The sequence below is a fragment of the Pristis pectinata genome, chromosome 6, assembly GCF_009764475.1.
Source record: "Pristis pectinata isolate sPriPec2 chromosome 6, sPriPec2.1.pri, whole genome shotgun sequence".
Taxonomy (NCBI): Eukaryota; Metazoa; Chordata; class Chondrichthyes; order Rhinopristiformes; family Pristidae; genus Pristis; species Pristis pectinata.
This window is the reverse complement of record NC_067410.1, coordinates 1,169,591-1,188,635: the sequence shown is the minus strand read 5'-3', so window position 1 is coordinate 1,188,635 and position 19,045 is coordinate 1,169,591. Positions and strand designations below refer to the sequence as shown.

The following is a 19,045-nucleotide window of genomic DNA, read 5'->3' as shown; positions in this document are numbered from 1 at the left end:
CGGCCTCAACATCGATTTCTCGAACTTCCAGTAACCCCTCCCCTTCTTTTACTTTCCCCCCTCCCCCATTCCTTTGTCTTCCCTTATTCCTGTGACTCCCTTCCCCCACCTTGATGACCTGCCCGTCTCCCCTTCTCCCCACCTCCATCCTTTATCCTGTCCACTGCCCTCTCCTACCATTCCTCCTCCTTCAGCCCTTTGCCCCTTCCACCGAGCACCTCTCAGGTCCTTACATCCCCCCCCTCCCCCACCCTCCTACCTTCCCCCTCACCCCCTCCCCCACCCTCCTACCTTCCCCCTCACCTGGACTCACCTGCCTGCATGTGCTCCTCCCACCTTCTTATACCGGCTTCTGCCCTCTTCCTAACCAGTCCTGATGTAGGGTCTCGACCTGAAACGTCGACTGTTTATCTCCCTCCACGGATGCTGCCTGACCTGCTGAGTTCCTCCAGCACTTTGTGTGTGTTGCTCCAGGTTCCAGCATCTGCAGAATTTCTTGTGTCCCTGAGGATTCATATTGCTTGTAAACCGTTCAGAGATTGGTGCAGACAAGCCCCCCCCCCCCAGGGTCTCTCTGTTCTCCTCCCGTAACCCCCCACCCTCCGCACCCACTGCAAATGAAAGGCCTTTCCTTCTTTAAGTTTAGGAGCTCGGACAAGACGATAGTGAGGGCAGCCAGTGTGTGTTGGGGAGGGAGAGTGCTTCTGCACCTCAGGATCCCTCTGGTTAGCAAGTAAAAAGTACCGGTGCTGGGAATGTGAAATACTCAGGCAGCGTCTGTGGAGAGAGAACCAGGTTTCTGGTCGAGGACCTTTCATCCCCACCCAAGGAAGGCTACTCCCAGCATTTTCTGTTTTACGTCTGATTGGAGTCAGAGCAGGGAAAGTTGGTGACGGGGCAGGATAGAAGGTTCATTATGTGCACACAGCAGGTCAGGTTTATTATCACTGACTTAGATGACGTGAAATGTGTTGTTTTGCGCAGCCGTACAGTGCAAAGAATTAAAAAACTATAAAGTACAAAATCAATAAATAGTGCAAAAAAAATCAACAATGAGGTAGTGTTCATGAGTTCATGGACCGTTCAGAAACCTGATGGCGGAGGGGAAGAAGCTGTTCCTGAATCGTCGAGTGTGGGTCTTCAGGCCCCTGTACCTCCTCCCCGAGGGTAGTAACGAGAAGAGGGCATGTCCCGGGTGGTGAGGGTCCTTAGTGATGGATGTGGCCTTCTTGAGGCACCACCTCTTGATGTGCTCGATGGTGGGGAGGGTTGTGTCCATGATGGAGCTGGCTGAGTCTACAACCCTCTGCAGCTTCTTGCGATCCTGTGCATTGGAGCCTCCACACCAGGCAGTGATGCAACCAGTCAGAATGCTCTCCACCGTACAGCTGTAGAAATTTGCAAGAGTTTTAGGTGACAGACTGAATCTCCTCAAACTCCTTATGAAGTAGAGCCACTGGCGTGCCTTCTTCGTGATTGCATCAATGTGTTGGGTCCAGGATAGATCCTCCGATAGTTGACACCCAGGAACTTGAAGCTGCTCACCCTTTCCACTGCTGACCCCTCAATGCGGACTGGGGTGTTTCCCGACTTCCCCTTCCTGAAGTCCACGGTCAGTTCCTTGGTCTTGCTGATGTCGAGTGCAAACAATCTAAACAAGGTAAGCTCTGAATAGGAAGGCATGGTGTGAGCTGGCTGTGGGAGGTCAGGAAATCAGATTAGGTCAGGGAACAAGCAATGGTCAACGTTAAATGAACAAGTGCATCATTCACTCATCAAATATATCCCTTCCAGGCAAAAAAAGCAGCAGGAAAGGTGGCCCAAGAGAAGTTACAGATTGTATTAGATAAAAGGAAAAGACTTCCAGTGTTGTCAGAGGGAAGAAGAAGGCTGAAGATTGGGATAATCTCGGTTCCACAAGGTGGACCAGGATAAGGATAGCAGAATGTCAAGCTGGAGACAGACAGACACATTGCAGGAATTCCAGGGATTTGTGGAAAGGCATAGATGAGCAAGGAGTTTGTGTGGGATCTTACGGACTGAGAAAGGAGAGATTAAGTTGGGGAAGTAAAGGGATAGTAGGGACACTGAATGGGAGACCGTAAAACCTCCCGGGAGTAGCAGAGAACTGCCAGTGTGGATTAAATGAGGAGCTGATAGAAATTCGCATTGGTTAAAGAAAATGATCGGAGATTACTGGAGATACTCCAAGGGTGACAAATGCCCAGGAGCGGGTGTCCTGCAGTTTTGGGAGGGGTTTGAAGGAGGCAGCTGTGAAGAAGGTAGAGCACTCGTGTCACCTCCTGAAGTTCCATTGGTTCGAGAACAGCTCCCACGGATGGGGAGAGGAGCAAGTGTCGGCCCACTGTTTAAGCAAGGAGTGGGTCGGACATCGGTCATTTAAAAATGCTGGAGGTGGTTACCTGCAACTTAATGATGGGTGGAGCTGAGGGGGGTTTGTGAAAGGGGAACCATGTTTGACAAATGTTGCTATAGAACGGCTGAGTCAGGTGTGAGGTGTGGTCCCAGTGGTGGAGGACGGAAGGACACGGTCTGGTGGTGACCCCCCGCAGTCCGAGCTGATCCTGATACCTTCAGGGTCTGAGCTAGGACAGGGTCTAACACCCTGTCACTGACTGTGATCAGCCCAATTGCCGTGGATTTATGTCCTTGAGCCTCCGCATCCAGGTTGGTGTTCCAGTGCAGGGAGCGGGGAGTGCTCTGTCCCTGATGCTGACACCTTTCGGATCAGGTGTTGGAGAGAGCCCCCCATGTGAGGGGAACACCCCCACTGTCCTTACACCAGTGCTCGTTCCTCCACCAGCATCACCAGAACCAAATTATCTGCTGGTTCCCATGCTGCTGTTTGTGGGATCTTGCTGTGTGCCAATGAGGTCCCTCGTCTCCTACATTACAACAGTGTTGGGGAGGTGTGAGGTGGTGAACGGTCTGTTGTTCCTGTGAAGTCTCTGGTTTCCTCGTCGATGGGGGGTACCTCTCACTGCCTCGTTCTCTCGTTAAAGATTTGTTGAAGATTACCAACTTGAGGGTGAACTTCACCAAGCTACGCACACTGGGAGATAACCTGCTGGACTCGCGCCACGAAATTAAGGAGAAGTATTACTACGCCATGTACGAGCTGGTGGTGCGAGGGAATTGCTTCTGCTACGGACACGCCAGCGAGTGTGCACCCATTGCTGGCGTCCGAGGGGACATTGAAGGAATGGTACGCAGATCCCACCGCACTTTGTCCAGGGGCAACATTGGGTCACTAACCCACCAGCAGGGACTAGTCACTGCCAGACAGTGGGGACCGAGCAGACCCCAACACTTCCTCAGGCACCCAGGACAGTTGCCCCAAAGTACAAGGTGTAGGTATCACACACACAGTCTCTGGGTGGTGTGGGGCAGATAGCTGAGCTGGGTCAGACTGCAGGAGAGCTCTGAAGGAGGAGCTTGGGGAGGCACAAGAGACCCTGTCTTGACCCAAAACCTCAGCCATTCCTTCGCCCCCACAGATGCTGCTCAACCCGCTGAGGTCCTCCAGCAGTTTGTTGGTTGCCCCAGAGCTCAGGTACCCCGGTGGTAGGGTGATGTATGTGTGTCTGGGCAAGTGCCCACCGGCGAGAGCACCACAGACCAACACTGGAACACCAGCTGCCCCGATCCGAGACATTTACATGAAGTGGAATTTATACACAGCACAAGGTTATGAGTTGATTACAAAGGGTTATTGCCACTGTTGGAGGTCACTAGGGCTTTGGGGGTGGTACACTGGGATTACAAACCTGCTTCTGATATAAGCAGAGGTTCAAATCCATGAGACTGGTTAATTCTAAATGATTTATTGGAAATGATCTGTCTGAGGCCAAGTGTGTGAAGGGGTTGAGTGCCGAGACCTGGTGCTCTGGGTGTGTGGGTAGAGTGCGATGGTGTGCAGGGACCGGACCTCTGACACCACTGGCTGGGCAGGATCCCACTGTGACGGTGTGGTGATGGTTTCCCTTGTGCGGCAGGTTCACGGGAGGTGTGTGTGCAATCACAACACCAACGGGTTAAACTGTGAGAAGTGTGCCGACTTCTACAACGAGCTGCCCTGGAGACCGGCAGAAGGGCGGAACACCAACGCCTGCAAACGTAAGTGTGAGCGCAGACGTCTCAGTGGTGTGAGGCAGTGAGCGATTGTCCTGGTCACTGTCTGTGCACGTGTGTGTCTGCACGTGTGTGTGTGCGCGCGCTCGTGTCTGTGCCCGTGTGTGCGCGCGCGTCTCTGTACATGTGTGTGCACGTGTGTCTCTGTACGTGTGCATGTGTCTGTGCACGTGTGTCTGCACGTGTGTGCGCGCGCGCGTATCTGTGCCTGTGTGCGCGCGCATGTCTCTGTACATGTGTGTGGGCGTGTCTGTGCTCGCGTGTGCCTGCACATGTGTGTGTGTGTGTCTGTGTTTGCGTGTCTGCGCGTGTGTCTGTGCTCGCATGTGTCTGCACGTGCGTGTGCGCGTGTCTGTGCGTATGTGCATGTGTGCGCGTTCGGTAGAGAGAGGCACAGACTAATGCAGTGTCCTGCACCTGGAGACGAATGTGGTTTCTGCTACACTCCACAATGGGGAGGGGAGAGGTTCCCCTGGGGTGGGGGAGCTTCCTCACTGGGGTTGGGAGAGATTCCTCTGGGGTGAGGAGGTTTCTCACTGGGGTGGGGGGAGGTTCCCCTGGGGTGGGGAGAGGTTCCTCGCTGGGGTGGGGAGGTTCCCCTGGGGTGGGGAGGGTCAGGACGTAGAACACTGTAACAAACCCGTGTTTCCAGGCTGTAACTGCAACAACCACTCCACGCGGTGTCACTTTGACATGGCGGTGTACCTCGCCACGGGGAACGTGAGCGGAGGCGTGTGCGACGACTGTCTCCACAACACGATGGGCAGGAACTGCGAGCTGTGCAAACCCTTCTACTACCAAGACCCATCACGGGACATCCGAGACCCCAGAGTCTGCATCCGTGAGTACTGAGGGGGCTGTGGTGTGGTGGAGGAACTGTGTTGGCCACGAGGGACAGTGTTCCCCTCCAGCGTTTTGTCCTGTTGTGTGTGAGTGAGGAGGAGGGGGACTGAGCACTTAGAACACAGAACAGCTCAGGACCAGGCCTTTCGGCCCACACTGTCTGTGCCAACCTGGTGCCTGCCCACGGTCCACATCCCTCCCATCCCAGCCTGTTCACGTGGCTGTCTAAATGTCTCTTAAACCCCGCTGTTGTATCTGCTTTCACCACCTCCCCTGGCAGCCCGTTTCAGGCACCCACCGCTCTCTGTGTAAAAATAACCTAGCTCGTAAAACTCTTTTAAACATTCCCCCTCTCACCTTAAACCTGTGCCCTCCAGTGTTTGACATTTCCACCCTGGGGGAAAGACTCTGTCTGTGCTCTCATAATTTTATAAACCTCCGTCAGGTCTCCCCTCAGCCTCCACCACTCCAGAGAAAACAACCCAAGTCTGTCCGACCTCTGCTTATAGCACATGCCCTCTAATCCAGGCAGCAGCCTGGTGAACCTCTTCTGCACCCTCTCCAAAGCCTCCACATCCTCCCTGTAATGGGGCGACCAGAACTGCACACAATACTCCAGATGTGGCCTGACCACAGTTTAATACAGCTGCAACGTGACTTCCTGACTTTTCTGCTCAACGCCCCTACAGACGGAGGCCAGCGTGTGTACACCTTCCTCACCACCCTCTCTACTCCCAGGGAGCGATGGACTTGCACCCCAAGGTCCCCCTGTACATGAATTCCCCTAAGGATCCCACCATTTACTGTACACTTTCCCCTTACATTTGACCTTCCAAAGTCCAACACCTCACACTTGTCCGGATTAAACTCCATCTGCCATTTCTCTGCCCACATCACTGACTGATCCATATCCTGCTGAATCCTTTGGGAACCTTCCTCACTGCCCACATCTCCGCCAATTGTTGTGTCCTCTGCAAACTTTCTAATCAGCCCACCTACATTTTTGTCCAAGTCACTTGCACACATATCACAGCCAGCAGAGGTCCCAGCACTGATCTCTGTGGAACACCACTGGTCAGCTCACAGCCCAGCAGAGTGGACACCACTGGTCCTCCTGATCTCTGTGGAACACCACTGGTCATAGACCTCCAGTGAAGCAGGAGCTGATCTCATTTCTCCAGACTGCAAGGACTGGGCTAACTGCTTCTGAAAGCAGTGAACATGATTCTCAACCCACCGGGCAGTCCGTCAATCACTCACACTGTGCGCTCCCCGTTCCTCAGTAACCCTGCGGAGGATGGGGAAGTGGGGGCGTGCAGGAGAGTAGAGGAAGCTGAGGGTGACTGCAGGTCACTCTTGCAGCAGAACAGGAAGGTGTGTTGACAGCTGGTGAAGTGTCCTGAGCTCAGATGGCTGTGCTGTGTTGACTGGCCTTGTTCTGTGTTCCTGCAGTAAACAGCAGGGGCTGAGCAGGCCAGGGGAATCTCCGCCTGTACACACTGGTGCTGGCTAACCGCTGTCTGATGAGCTGTTAAGAATGTCCTCGGTTGTGTCCAGCCTTTGCAGCTGTGAGCTTCGTCCTCTGTCTGACAGCTGTGCACATCTGGCTGCGCGGCCCCCTCCAACGCCCACCCACTGAACAGTGGCTGAGAGTTGGAGGGGGAGCAGCGGTGGGACTGGGTGGGGCTGGAGTTCTCCTCCCCAGCAGTCCCCACTCCCCCCCCCTGACACCGGACACACTCCGCGCACAGTTATGCAGTCCCACTGGCTGATCTCCTTGGGGAGAAGGGGCAGGTCTATGCCCCCACCTCCTGACCTGGTGCCTCTGCTCCTCCCACCACAGGGCGCTTCACCACACATGGAACCTGTGCTCACGGCCTGAAACAATCAGCTCCCTCTCTCCCCCCTGTCTGTTCCCCCCACCCACTGCCCTGGACAGTTCACCCCTCCCACTATTGCTCCCATTCCCTTGTGAAAGTTCCAGTTCAACACGGTCCCACTGCCCTTTCAGACACCACGACCCAGATCTGATCCCCTTCACCCATGTCTCCTGAGCACCCAGCCCCCCGCTCCCGGAACCCCTCCCCTCGTTACTCCATCAAACTGTACCCGCTGCACCAACGTCACTTCCATCTCCGTTCTGTTGTAGGAAATCACCCAGCGATCGGGACACAATTCAGCTGCACGTCAGAACTCAAAAACAACCCACGTTTGTCCAACCTGTCCTTATAGGTTGGTGAGTATCAGCTACAAGGAGAGGCTGGACAAACGTGGGTTGTTCTCTCTGGAGGGGCGGAGGCTGAGGGGAGACCTGATGGAGGTTTATAAAATTATGAGAGGCATAGATAGGGTAGACAATCAGAGTCTTTCTCCCAGGGTGGGAATGTCAAACACCGGAGGGCAGAGGTTTAAGGTGAGAAGTTCAAAGGAGATGTGTGGGGCAAGTATTTTTACACAGAGAGTGGTGGGTGCCTGGAACGGGCTGCCAGGGGTGGGGGTGGAGGCAGATATGACAGCAATGTTCACGAGGCATTTAGACAGACACATGAACAGGTAGGGAACGGAGGGATGTGAACCGTCGGCAGGCTGATGGGATTAGTTAGATTGGCATCATGGTCAGCACAGACATGGTGGGCCGAAGGGCCTGTTCCTGTGCTGTACTGTTCTGTGTTCAAACCCCTCTGTATGATCAGCACCTCTGTCTAACCTCCACCCAGCGTTAGACGAGCCTGCTGGTGGGAACACCTCCATCATTGTTAACCTTGGTGCCCTGGAGGTAATCCCACCTTCCCCAGACTCTCCACGGGGTCAACACCTTCACCAGAGCCCTTCGTCTGCGTTTCATTGTCCCACAAAGGAGCTCGACCATGTCCCGACCTCCAGGAGATTTCCAGCAACAGAAGGGACATGAGGCTGAAGGTTGGTGCAGTGGGGAGATCCGCTGCCTCCCAACACCAGAGACTTGGGTTCAGTCCCGACCTCGGGTGCCGTCTGTGTGGAGTTTGCACGTTCTCCCTGTGGCCGCGTGGGCTCCCCCCAGTGCTCCAGTTTCCTCCCTCGTCTCAAAGATGTGAGGTCGGTGGGTTAATTGGGCGCTGTGTGTGTGGTGAGGGGTGGAACCTGGGGGAGATGATAAGGAATGTGGGGAGGTAGGGACGGAGGACAGGGAACGTTGGGATTGCTCTCCTGGGACCCCCACCAGTCTCTGGAGTTTGCTGTGGTATTTTTCCACAGTGCCAGTGTTCTTGGCAAGTATTCCCCGAAGGTGAGGTCAGACCCCACTGGACAGAGGGGTACTCCCTCAGAGGAGAGTGCTTGGGAATGTAGACGTTCCGGGTCTATGTACCACCAGACATCAACTCTCCGGAGACATGGAATACAAACAAAACGTCCCGGAAACACTCATCAGGTCAGGCAGCTTCCGTGCAGAGGGAAGAAGGTTCATGATCCAGGTCGACCAAACTTCAGATGAACTGGGAAACCAAGCGTGATGCAGAGACGGGGGGGGGGGGAGTGGTGGAAGGGTGTGAGGTGGGAGGGTGGGAAGGGGTGAGGGGTGTGAGTGGTGGGAGGGGTGTGAGTGGAGGGTGAGTGGTGGGAAGGGGTGTGAGTGGGGGGTGAGTGGTGGGAAGGGGTGTGAGTGGGGGGTGAGTGGTGGGAAGGGGTGTGAGTGGGGGGGTGAGTGGTGGGAAGGGGTGTGATAAAATGGAGATCTCTCTGTCCCCCAGTGTGTGTGTGGGGGTGTCAGTGACCTCTCTGTCCCGCAGCCTGTGACTGTGACCCGGATGGCTCGCTGAGCGGAGGAATGTGTGACAGCCGAGAGGACCTGACCCTGGGGACGGTGGCCGGTCAGTGTCGGTGCAAGGAGCACGTGGAGGGTCCTCGGTGTGACCGCTGCAAGGCCGGATACTTCGGACTCAGTGCGGAAAACCAGCAGGGCTGCCAGCGTGAGTGTGCGGGGAGAGTACGGATCATCCCTGAACTCCCAGCCAGCCCACTGCCTCCGTATCCCCGTCGCAGGAAGGCTCCCATCCCACCCCTCCCACAGTGTGACCCTCCCTCAGTACTGCCCCTCCCACAGTGAAAGGCAGCCTAGTTGTGAGCACTGCCCAGTGTGAGGTCACCACCTGTGGATGGAACGTGTGTTCCTATTCGCTGCCATGATCCCCACTCAGAATGGTGGCTGCTCATTGGTGTGAAGTGCTGCGTTGCACTCAGAGGTGCTATTGAAATGCAGGTTGTTGTGTCCCTGCATCCCTCGGGCATCCCCTCACTCCCTGCTGACCCAGGGGCAGCCGCTCCCACCCAGAGCCCCCAGCTCCTGGGTTGGAATGTGGTCTAACCGGAGTTTTGTATGACGGCACCATGACCTCCCGACTTTTGTCCTCAGTGCCCCGACCGATGAAGGCGAGCATGCCACACCCCTTCATTACTCGTGATGCCACTGCCAGGGCGCGGAGGAGCTGTGCCCAAGACCCTCTGCACCCTGCTCCTCGGGGTCCTGCCACGTGAGACGCCTTCTCCTCCTCACTCTGCCGCCGCCACGGAGATTTTCCCTGTGTCTCCCCCGGGATCCGCGTCGGGGGGAGTTGGTGACGGATTGTTCTCTGCCTCCTGCAGCCTGTTGGTGTGACCCCCTTGGAACGGTGACCAGCGCCCTGCCCTGTGACCCCGTCACCGGCGACTGCTTCTGCAAGAGGTTGGTGACCGGCCGCAGCTGTAACCAGTGCCTGGTGAGTCCCGGCGACACCATCTGGCACCCAGTGTCACCCATCAGTGCCACGGCTGCCGCAGGCGTCGGGGGTGCCCAGGTTGGACCGGGGGGTCCCGAGCAGATCCAGTGTCCCACCTGGACTGGGAGGGGGAAGAGAGGAACTGATCCTCATCTCCGGTATCCTGGTGCCAGGATTTGGCAATGATTCCTTCCACAGCTGAATAACCTGGACGTAACAGTCACCCCCCCAATCAAAACCCAGCCCCTACCCTCCAATTCCCCACCCTAACCCCACCTACACCCCCTTCTACCCCAGCCCCCTCTACACCCACCCTTCACCACCCATTCTCCCCCCTCCCCAGGTCCAACATCCCCCTTCCCACAGCACCCCCCACACCACCCTCAAAATCTCCCCACCCAAACCGACCCCCTGACCCCACCCACAGTGACAGCCCGTCCCAACCACGTCCACCCCAACCTCCAGCTCCCCCCTCCATTGTAGACCCTCCAATCCCCCAATATCCAAACTCCCTCAACCCCTCCCCCTCTACGCCCCTCCCCCGGTCCCACACCCCCCTCCCCCTCTACACCCCCTACCCCTCCCACACCTCCCCCTCCCCCCCAGTCCCACACCTGCCCCTCTACACCCCACTCTCCCCTCCCACACCCCCCTCCCCCCTACACCCACCTCTCCCCTCCCACACCTCCCCCCTCCCAGTCCCACACCTCCCCTCCCCTCCCCCTCCCCAGTCCCACACCTCTCTCAGCCTGTCCAATCTCCCCCTGTCCCACCACTGCCCTCCATTTCAGGCTACCCCCACAGTGAATCTCTCTGCACCCTCTGTTACGACCACATCCTGACTGTAAGGTTCAGCAGTTCCTCCAAGGTTCATTCAGTGTTAAAATAATTTCCACATAATGAGTTAAACAGGCTTCACAGCCGGAGAATCTCAGTTACTACAGTTCTGGTGAATGGGCAGTGTTGGGATTCAGTGAATGGGGAAGCTGGGGGATCTGAGGTATCAGCAACTTCCAATCTCTCCTCATATTTAAAAATAGCCACTTTTTTCTCTAAATTGGTAAATTGGTTTATTACTGTCACATGTACCGAGGTTCAGTGAAAAACTTTGTTCTGCTGCCGTCCATACAGATCATTTCATCACATCAGTGCATTGAGGCAGTACAAGGGAAAACAATAACAGAATGCAGAATAGAGTGTTACAGCTACAGAGAAAGTGCAGCGCAGGCAGACAATAAGGTGCAAGGTCATAACGAGGTAGATTGTGAGGTCAATCATACTGGGGACCATTGAATAGTTCTATAACAGCGGGATAGAAGCTGTCCTTGAGCCTGGTGGTACGTGCTTTCAGGCTTTTGTATTGTTTTCCTATTGGTGCGTATGTGTGCATGAATGTGCACGTGTGCCCTGTGCAGCAAACATACCTGCATGTGAGTGCGTATTCCTGCTGCAGTAAATGCACCCATGTATGTGTGCCCTGCTGCAGTAAATGCACTCTGTGTGTTCCTGGTGCAGTGAATGCACTCTGTGTGTGCCCTGCTGCAGTAAATGTGCCTACATGTGTGCCTTGTGCTGATGCCCTGTGGTGTTCTGCAGGTGGAGCACTGGGCACTGAGCCACGATCCCAGCGGCTGTCGAGGCTGTGACTGTGACCTGGGTGGAGCTCTGGACAACCAGTACGTACAAACCGGCTCACCATTCACCTTCTGGGGCTGGGAACGATCGCTGATCCGGAGGGAGCGGTGCCTCTGGATTTGGACAGGGAGGAGGTCGTGCAGAGTCACCAGTGGTTTCTGGCACATGCTGGAGTGTTTGATTTTATCAACTGCAAAATCAGATTTAACTTGTTTATAAATTGCATTACGTTATTGCTGGGCATGCAGGAGGTTGTCTAATCCAGCAACTGTGGAAAAATCACACAGTCCACACCGTCCCATCACACACTCCCAGGGTCAGACACAGGGTGAAGCTCCCTCCGCACCGTCCCGTCACACACTCCTGGGGCAGGTATTTCTAGGTTTAAGTTTTGGTTCACGATCTGCTCTGGTCCATTTCTCAGTTTCCTGATGAGATTGTTACCATTTTTATTCTTTTCTGCGCCTTAACCCTGACCCTCCCTGACCCACCCTGACCCACCCTGACCCCCCTGACCCACCCTAACCCCCTCTGCCCCTCCTTAACCCCCTCCACCCCACCCTGTCCCTCCCTGACCCCCACTCAGCCGTTTTGTGCTCTGTTCACACTCAGGTGCTCGATGGAGACGGGTCAGTGTCGGTGTCGGAACCACATGGTGGGCCGTCAGTGCGCGCAGGTCCTGTCCGGATACTTCCTCCCGGCCCTCGATCACCTCACCTACGAGGCAGAACTCGCCCAGTTCGGCTCGGTGAGTCCGTGCAAGACCGATGCTGCGTGTGCCCAGGGGGAGGTGTGTGTGTATGTAGGGAGTGCCCCAGTGGGGCGCAGGGAGTGGTCTCACCGGTGCGCAGGGAGTGCCCTCACAGGGGGGCACAGGGAGTGCCCTCGAGGGGGGCACAGGGTGGCCCTCACCGGTCAGTGCTGCGGCTGGGATCTGTCCCTGGTCAGTGCTGAGGCTGGGATCTCTGGTCAGTGCTGCAGCCTAGATCAGTCAGTGCTACGGCCAGGATCTCCGGTCAGTGCTGCGGCCAGGATCGGTCAGTGCTGAGGCCGGGATCTGTCCCGGTCAGTGCTGAGTCTGGGATCTTCAGTCAGTGCTGCGGCTGGGATCTGTCCCCGGTCAGTGCTGTGGCCGGGATCTCTGGTCAGTGCTGCGGCCGGGATCAGTCAGTGCTGCGGCCAGGATCTCCGGTCAGTGCTGCGGCCGGGATCTGTCCCCGGTCAGTGCTGCGGCCGGGATTGGTCAGTGCTGCGGCCAGGGATCTCCGGTCAGTGCTGAGGCCCGGGATCTGTCTCCGGTCAGTGCTGCAGCCGGGATCTCTGGTCGGTGCTAGCGGCCGGGATCTGTCCCCGGTCGGTGCTGAGGCTGGGATCTCTGGTCAGTGCTGCGGCCTGGATCAGTCAGTGCTGCGGCCAGGATCTCCGGTCAGTGCTGCGGCCAGGATCGGTCAGTGCTGAGGCCGGATCTGTCCCCGGTCAGTGCTGAGTCCGGGATCTCCGGTCAGTGCTGCGGCTGGGGAATCTGTCCCCGGTCAGTGCTGTGGCCGGGATCTCTGGTCAGTGCTGTGGCCGGGATCAGTCAGTGCTGCGGCCAGGATCTCCGGTCAGTGCTGCGGCCGGGATCTGTCCCCGGTCGGTGCTGAGGCCGGGTTGTTTCTCCCCCTGGTTAACGCTGCCCTTCCAACCTGCCGCAGGGCGTGACTGCCGTCCCTCGGGAACGTTCTGGCTACGTCCTGTCACCTGGACCGGCTCTGGATTCGCCAAGGTCACCGGAGCGCGGCGTGCTGGAATTTCAGATCAACGACATCCCGTATTCCATGGAGTACGACTTGGTGATCCGCTACGAGCCACAGGTGAGCACAATGTTGGGGTCACGTTACGGCACCGTGGGGCAGCGGGTAGTGCTGCTGCCTCACAGCTCCAGAGACCCGGGTTCGATCCTGACCTCCGACGCTGTCTGTATGGAGTTTGCAACGTTCCCCCTGTGACTGCGGGGGGTTCCCCCTGGTGCTCCGTTCCCTCCCACATCCCAATGATGTGCGGGTCAGTGGGTTAATTGGCTGCTGTAAATTGTCCCTGGTGTGTGGGTGGGGGGTGGTATCTGGGGGAGTTGGTGGGGATGTGAGGAGAATGGAGTGGGATTGTTGCAGGATTGGTGTGTGGGGGTTTGAACTTTGGCAGCTGGGATTGAACAGTAACCTCAGCATCGCCTCGACAGAGAGTCTCACAGCTCAGAAGCAGGCCCTTCAGCCCCACTTGTCCATGCCAACCAAGTTGTCTACCTGAGCCAGCCCCGTTTCCCGCGTTTGGGCCCATGTCCCTCCAAACCTTTCCTATACATGGACCTGTCCAAATGTCTTTGGAACGTTGTAACTGTACCCACCTCAGCCTCTGGCAGCTCGTTACATATTCCCACCACCCTTTGTGTGGAGAAAGTTGCCCCTCAGATTCCCCTCTCACCTTGACCTCTGCCCTCAAGTTTTAGACTCCCCGACCCTGGGGAAAAGACAGGGACCACTCACCCTATCCACACCCCTCATGATTTTATAAACCTCTGTAAGGTCACGCCTCACCCATCTTCGGCCCAGGGAGAAACAGTCCCAGCCTGTTACCAGAACTTGAGCCCCCAGTGCCGGTGTGTTGGTCTGTACCCTCCATCACATCACACACTGCCAGTGCCCTGAAGCCTCAGATCAGGACACAGTGACATCATCCGTGTGAAGCGAGGAGGGAGACAGGCAGTGCTAATGAACTACAGGAGGCATCACTCCGAAGCCTGATCGTGAGCCCAGGCACACAACTAGCTGCAGCCGCAGTACTCACAGGCGAGTAGGTCCAGAGCTGGGTGGGAGCACTCGAGGGACGGATTCAGTGCAGGGAACTGACGAGCACTCCCAGGGTTCAGGACTTGGGCTTCAGGTCAACAGTGCACACAACACCCAGACTCTGAGCCAGTTGTTGCTACTCTCACTGGATACAGTCACCGCTCCAGCCCCCTTCCTACACAGGATCTTCTTATCAGCATAGCCCCGTGAGCAGCTCCCTGGCCTTGAGAACAACACCGAAGCAATAATCCCCCTGCATGAGTCGATCTCAGGAAAACCCCAGATCCGGTCCCTGGTAACAGATGGGAGAGGAAATACAGTCTGCATTTCACACAGGGTGAAGTTCCCTCTACACCGTCCCATCACACACTCCCAGGGTCAGACTCAAGGTGAAGTTCCCTCTAACACCGTCCCATCACACACTCCCAGGGTCAGACACAGGGTGAAGCTCCCTCCGCACCATCACATCACACACTCCCCGGGGTCAGACACAGAGTCAGAGATCTCTGTGCTGTTGGATAGCAGAGTCTGGGCTGTCACAGTTTGTTAAAAACCGGTTTCTACAGCAGCTGCTTTAACTAAATACCAGTCAGCATGTGGGAGAGTTGATTGCAGTTGGAATGCGAGGGTGAACTATTTGATTAAACAAGTTGCCTGAGGAATTTTGGGCACCACGTCTGTACTGTGTCACATCAGCATCCCTGCCTTGTTTGGACTGTGTGCAGGAGTCCCACCAGATTAGTGCTCCTGGGTTTTAGCTCAAAGCTGTCTCCCTGTCCCCCAATCCCCCCGTCACCCCGTCCCACCCATCCCCCCCACCCCCGTCCCCCTGTTCCCATCCCCTGTCCCCCTGTCTCCTGTACCCCCATCCCTGTCCTCATCTCCCGGTCCCCCCATCCCCCTGTCCCCCCGTCCCTGTCCCCCTGTCTCCCTGTCCCCCGTCTCCCTGTCTGGGTTCAATTCCAGCCGCTGTCTGTGAGGAGTTCGTACGTTCTCCCCGTGTCTGCGTGGGTTTCCTCCCACATTCCAAAGACGTACGGGTTAGGAAGTTGTGGGCGTGCTATGTTGGCGCCGGAAGCGTGGTGACACTTGCGGGCTGCCCCCAGAACACTCTACGCAGAAGATGCATTTCACCGTGTGTTCCGATGTACAAGTGACCAATGGAGATATCTGATCTTATCAACTGCACTGCCCTCATTCGTACACTTAAACACTTCTTTGAAAATTCAATCAAATTGTTCAGAAAGAATGTCCCTAGGACAAGAGGTGAACATTAATTCACCTCTCAAAGTACAGATTAATTCTGTCCCTCAGAATTTTTTCTGTACCACTTGGTCAGACTCACAGACCTGTAGTTACCTGGAATGTGCTGCGGGGGTGGTGGTGAGGCAGGATGGCACTGGAGCGTTTGAGAGACTCTTCGACAGAACACGTGAATGTGCAGAGGAGGGAGGGAGATAGTCAGTGTGCGGGGAAGAGGGATTAGATTAATTAGGAGTCATTGGTTTAATTAGTTTGGCACAAGGTCCAAATGGCCTGTGCTGTTCTGTGCTGTGCTGTGTTCCGTGTCGTTGGGCTGACGGGTTCTCGGTTCCAGTTTCCGGAGGAGTGGGAGAAGGTGTCCATTTCCATTGGCCGTCCAGGACCGATCCCCACCAGCAGTCCGTGTGGGAACACCATCCCTGCTGATGACCTGCTCGTCACCAGCTTGCCGTCCGGCTTCAGGTAAGGAGGGAGAATGTTTCGGACTGTAGGGGAGGGGGTGAAATCTGCCCTGTGACCCGACTGTGGGGTGTTTGGGGGGTGCAGCTTCTGGGGAGGGAGAGGGTTCAAATGTCAGGTCTCACTCTCACTCTCTGTGTCTCCCATACTTGCTGAGATCTCTCGCTCCGACAGCACGCCCCTTCCGCCCCCACGTCTCTCCCTTCCTGTCTCTCCCCCCCTCCCCCCGGCACTCCTCCCCCCAGTCCTTTCTCTTTCCCCTGTCTCTCTCCCCCCATCTCTCTCTCTCTCTCCCGTCTCTCTCTCTCCCCCATATCTCTGCCCCCTCTCTCACCACCCCTCTCCTTCCCCCATCTCCATGTCCCCCTGTTCTCTCTCCCCTGCCTGCCCTGCCCTCAGTCTCAGTGTTCAAGCCACGGCTGTTGCTGACACACTCACTGTTCCAGGTACGTGCTGCTCCCTCAGCCAGTCTGCCTCGAACGTGCTGTCAGTTACACCATCCGGCTCGACTTCAAGCGTTACCAGTCACGGGAGCGCGTGCCCGGCGCCAACGTTCTGGTGGACTCTGTGAGTAAAGTGTGCATGTACCGGGGTGTGTGCAAGTGTGTGTGTGCGAGTGTGTCTGTACTGGTGTGTGCGAGTGTGACCGTACCTGTGTGTGCAAGTGTTGTCTATACTGGTGTGTGCGAGTGTGACCGTGCAAGTGTGTGTGTGGTGTGTGTGTGTGCGCGCGCGCGTGCGTGTGTACAAGTGTGTCTGTACTTGTGTGCAAGTGTGATTGCACCGGTTGTGTGTGTGTGTGTGTGTGCAAGTGTGTCTGTACCTGTGTGCACTAGCGCATGTGCAAGTGTGTATACTGGTGTGTGTGAGAGTGTGTGTGTGTGTGTGTGTGTGTGTGTGAGTGTGTGTGTGTGTGTGCCTGTATCGGTGTGTGCAAGTGTGTTTGTACCTTTGTGTGTGTATCTGTGTGCTTGGGGGACGTGGTCACACGTGTGTCTGTACACGTTACATGTGTGTGTGAACAACCCAATCTTGCCGGCCCTGTGCCGTTGGTTCCGGTGTGGGAGCGGTGGACGTGGTGTAGAGGAAGGTGAGGGGGGGGTGAGAGCCGACCTCGGGGATAGCAGCAGCTGGAATGGGCTCTGCTGGGAGCTTTGGCCGCCCCCTCGTGCTCCGAGTGCTTCAACACTTGCCTTTGCCCCTGTAGATTGTGCTGGTTCCTCGCTACTCCTCCCTGGAGATGTTCATCGCTGGAGACACTGCCTCCATCAGAAGGAAGGAGACCTTCGAGCGGTATCGTTGCCACGACAACGGCATCAGTGCGGTCACCCCGATGGTGACCGAAATCTGTGCCCAGCTGATCGGCAGCCTGTCAGCTGTGGTCCACAACGGCGCTCTGCGTGAGTAATGGATCTGGTCACGGTCCTTCACACCCACTCCTCCAGCGGTACCCCACGGCCTCCTGTGGGGGGGTTACACCCCCCAAACCCCACTGAGAGGGGCAAAGGCAGGGGATCTCCACCACCCATAGGTTACACCCCCCCAGACACCCCACTGAGAGGGGCGAGGACAGGGAAACACCACCGCCCACACGTTACACCCCCCCCCCCCCAGATCCCCCCACCTACACAGGTTACACCAGGCTCCTCCCAAACCCCCCACCCCTCCCACCAAGAGGGGCAAGGACAGGGAATCACCCCCACCCACAGGCTCCCCTCCAGTCACCCACCTTCCCAACCTGATACATAACCGGTCCCTCATTGTCACTGGGTCCAAGTCCCAGAACTCCCTCCCCACTGGGACCGCATGTTGTAAGATGTGACCATAAGATGTAGCAGCAGCATCAGGCTGTTCGGCCCATCGAGTCTGCCCCACCATTCGACCATGGCTGACTTTTTTCTCAACCCCATTCTCCCGCCTTTTCCCCTTTCAACCTGTCAACCTCTGCCTTAAACACACCCAATGACGTGGCCGCCACAGCCGTCTGTGGCAACGAATTCCACCGATTCACCGCCCTCTGGGCTGAAGAAATTCCTCCTCATCTCAGTTTCCAAAGGGATGCCCCTTCATTCTGAGGCTGTGTCCTCGGATCCTGGACTCTCTCACTGATGGAAACATCATCTCCACGTCCACTCTATCCAGGCCTTTCAGTATCCAGGAGGTTTCAATGAGGTCCCCACGGTGTGTTGTCAGAGGGATCCACACCCCGTGGATGTAAACAAAACCAAGCTCTGCATCAGGGTCCACAGGGGTTTGGAACCAGAGGTCGGCAGGAGATGGGTGTCACTGACGATTTGAGAGAGAGCTGGGTGGATCTTTAATGGGAGAAGTGATGGGTGATAGTTGGGAGAGTTTAGTTTTAAACTTGTGGGGTGAGCATCCATGCCTTGGACATGCTGAATCCTGAGTGTGCAGCAGATCTGGGGACAGATCTGATGGGACCTCTCTGAAGGGAAATCTGGGAGAGCATGCCTGAAAACACTCAGCAGGTTGGGCAGCATCCATGCAGAGAGAATCAGAAGTAACATTTCAGCTCAAGAACCCTGCGCCAGAACTGGTGTCCTCAGCCTGAAACATTATCTCTGGGTCTCTCTCCACAGGACGCTGCCTGACCTGCTGAGTGTTTCCCGCACTCTCTGCTTTTATTTCAGATTTCCAGCATCTGCGTTATTTTGCTCTTCACGTCAGTCGGGATTGGAGAATTGCTTTGGAGGCACCTTTCCCGAGACGCTGGGGGAGAAAACCGGCCAGGCAGTACTGAGTAAGGGCTCTCCAAGTGCTGACACAGTCACAGTGGGTGAGCGTTGTGTGTTGCTGTGGCTTCGTGGTCAACGACTGCTGTGTGTGGCATGGGAATCCCGGGCACGTTGTGAATCTGCCCCGGACACTGCCCCCAGACACTGCGGACACCGCCCCCGGACACTGCCCCGGACACTGCGGACACCGCCCCGGACACTGCCCTGGACACTGTGGACACTGCCCCTGGAACGTTGCAATTACCCGACTGCATCCAGAGCCCCAGACCTTCTGTCCAGAGAGACGAGTTCAAATCCCACCGCAGGAACTGGGGAATTGTCTCCACAGGAGAGACAAGACTGCTGGAGGAACTCAGCTGGTCAGGCAGCATCTGTGGGG

The 19,045-nt window shown here is 56.4% G+C and overlaps 1 protein-coding gene across 1 annotated transcript in view; it reads left to right on the top strand.

Moving 5' to 3' along the window:
• The window catches only part of lamb2 (laminin, beta 2 (laminin S)), an 89,284-nt gene that overhangs the window by 40,593 nt on the left and 29,646 nt on the right, over positions 1-19,045 (top strand). The window contains 11 exon segments of the mRNA XM_052018129.1: positions 3,024-3,226; positions 4,017-4,137; positions 4,805-4,993; positions 8,763-8,942; positions 9,616-9,728; positions 11,325-11,404; positions 11,976-12,111; positions 13,058-13,216; positions 15,786-15,913; positions 16,357-16,477; positions 17,118-17,310. Of these exon segments, the coding sequence (XP_051874089.1) occupies positions 3,024-3,226; positions 4,017-4,137; positions 4,805-4,993; positions 8,763-8,942; positions 9,616-9,728; positions 11,325-11,404; positions 11,976-12,111; positions 13,058-13,216; positions 15,786-15,913; positions 16,357-16,477; positions 17,118-17,310 (1,623 nt within the window).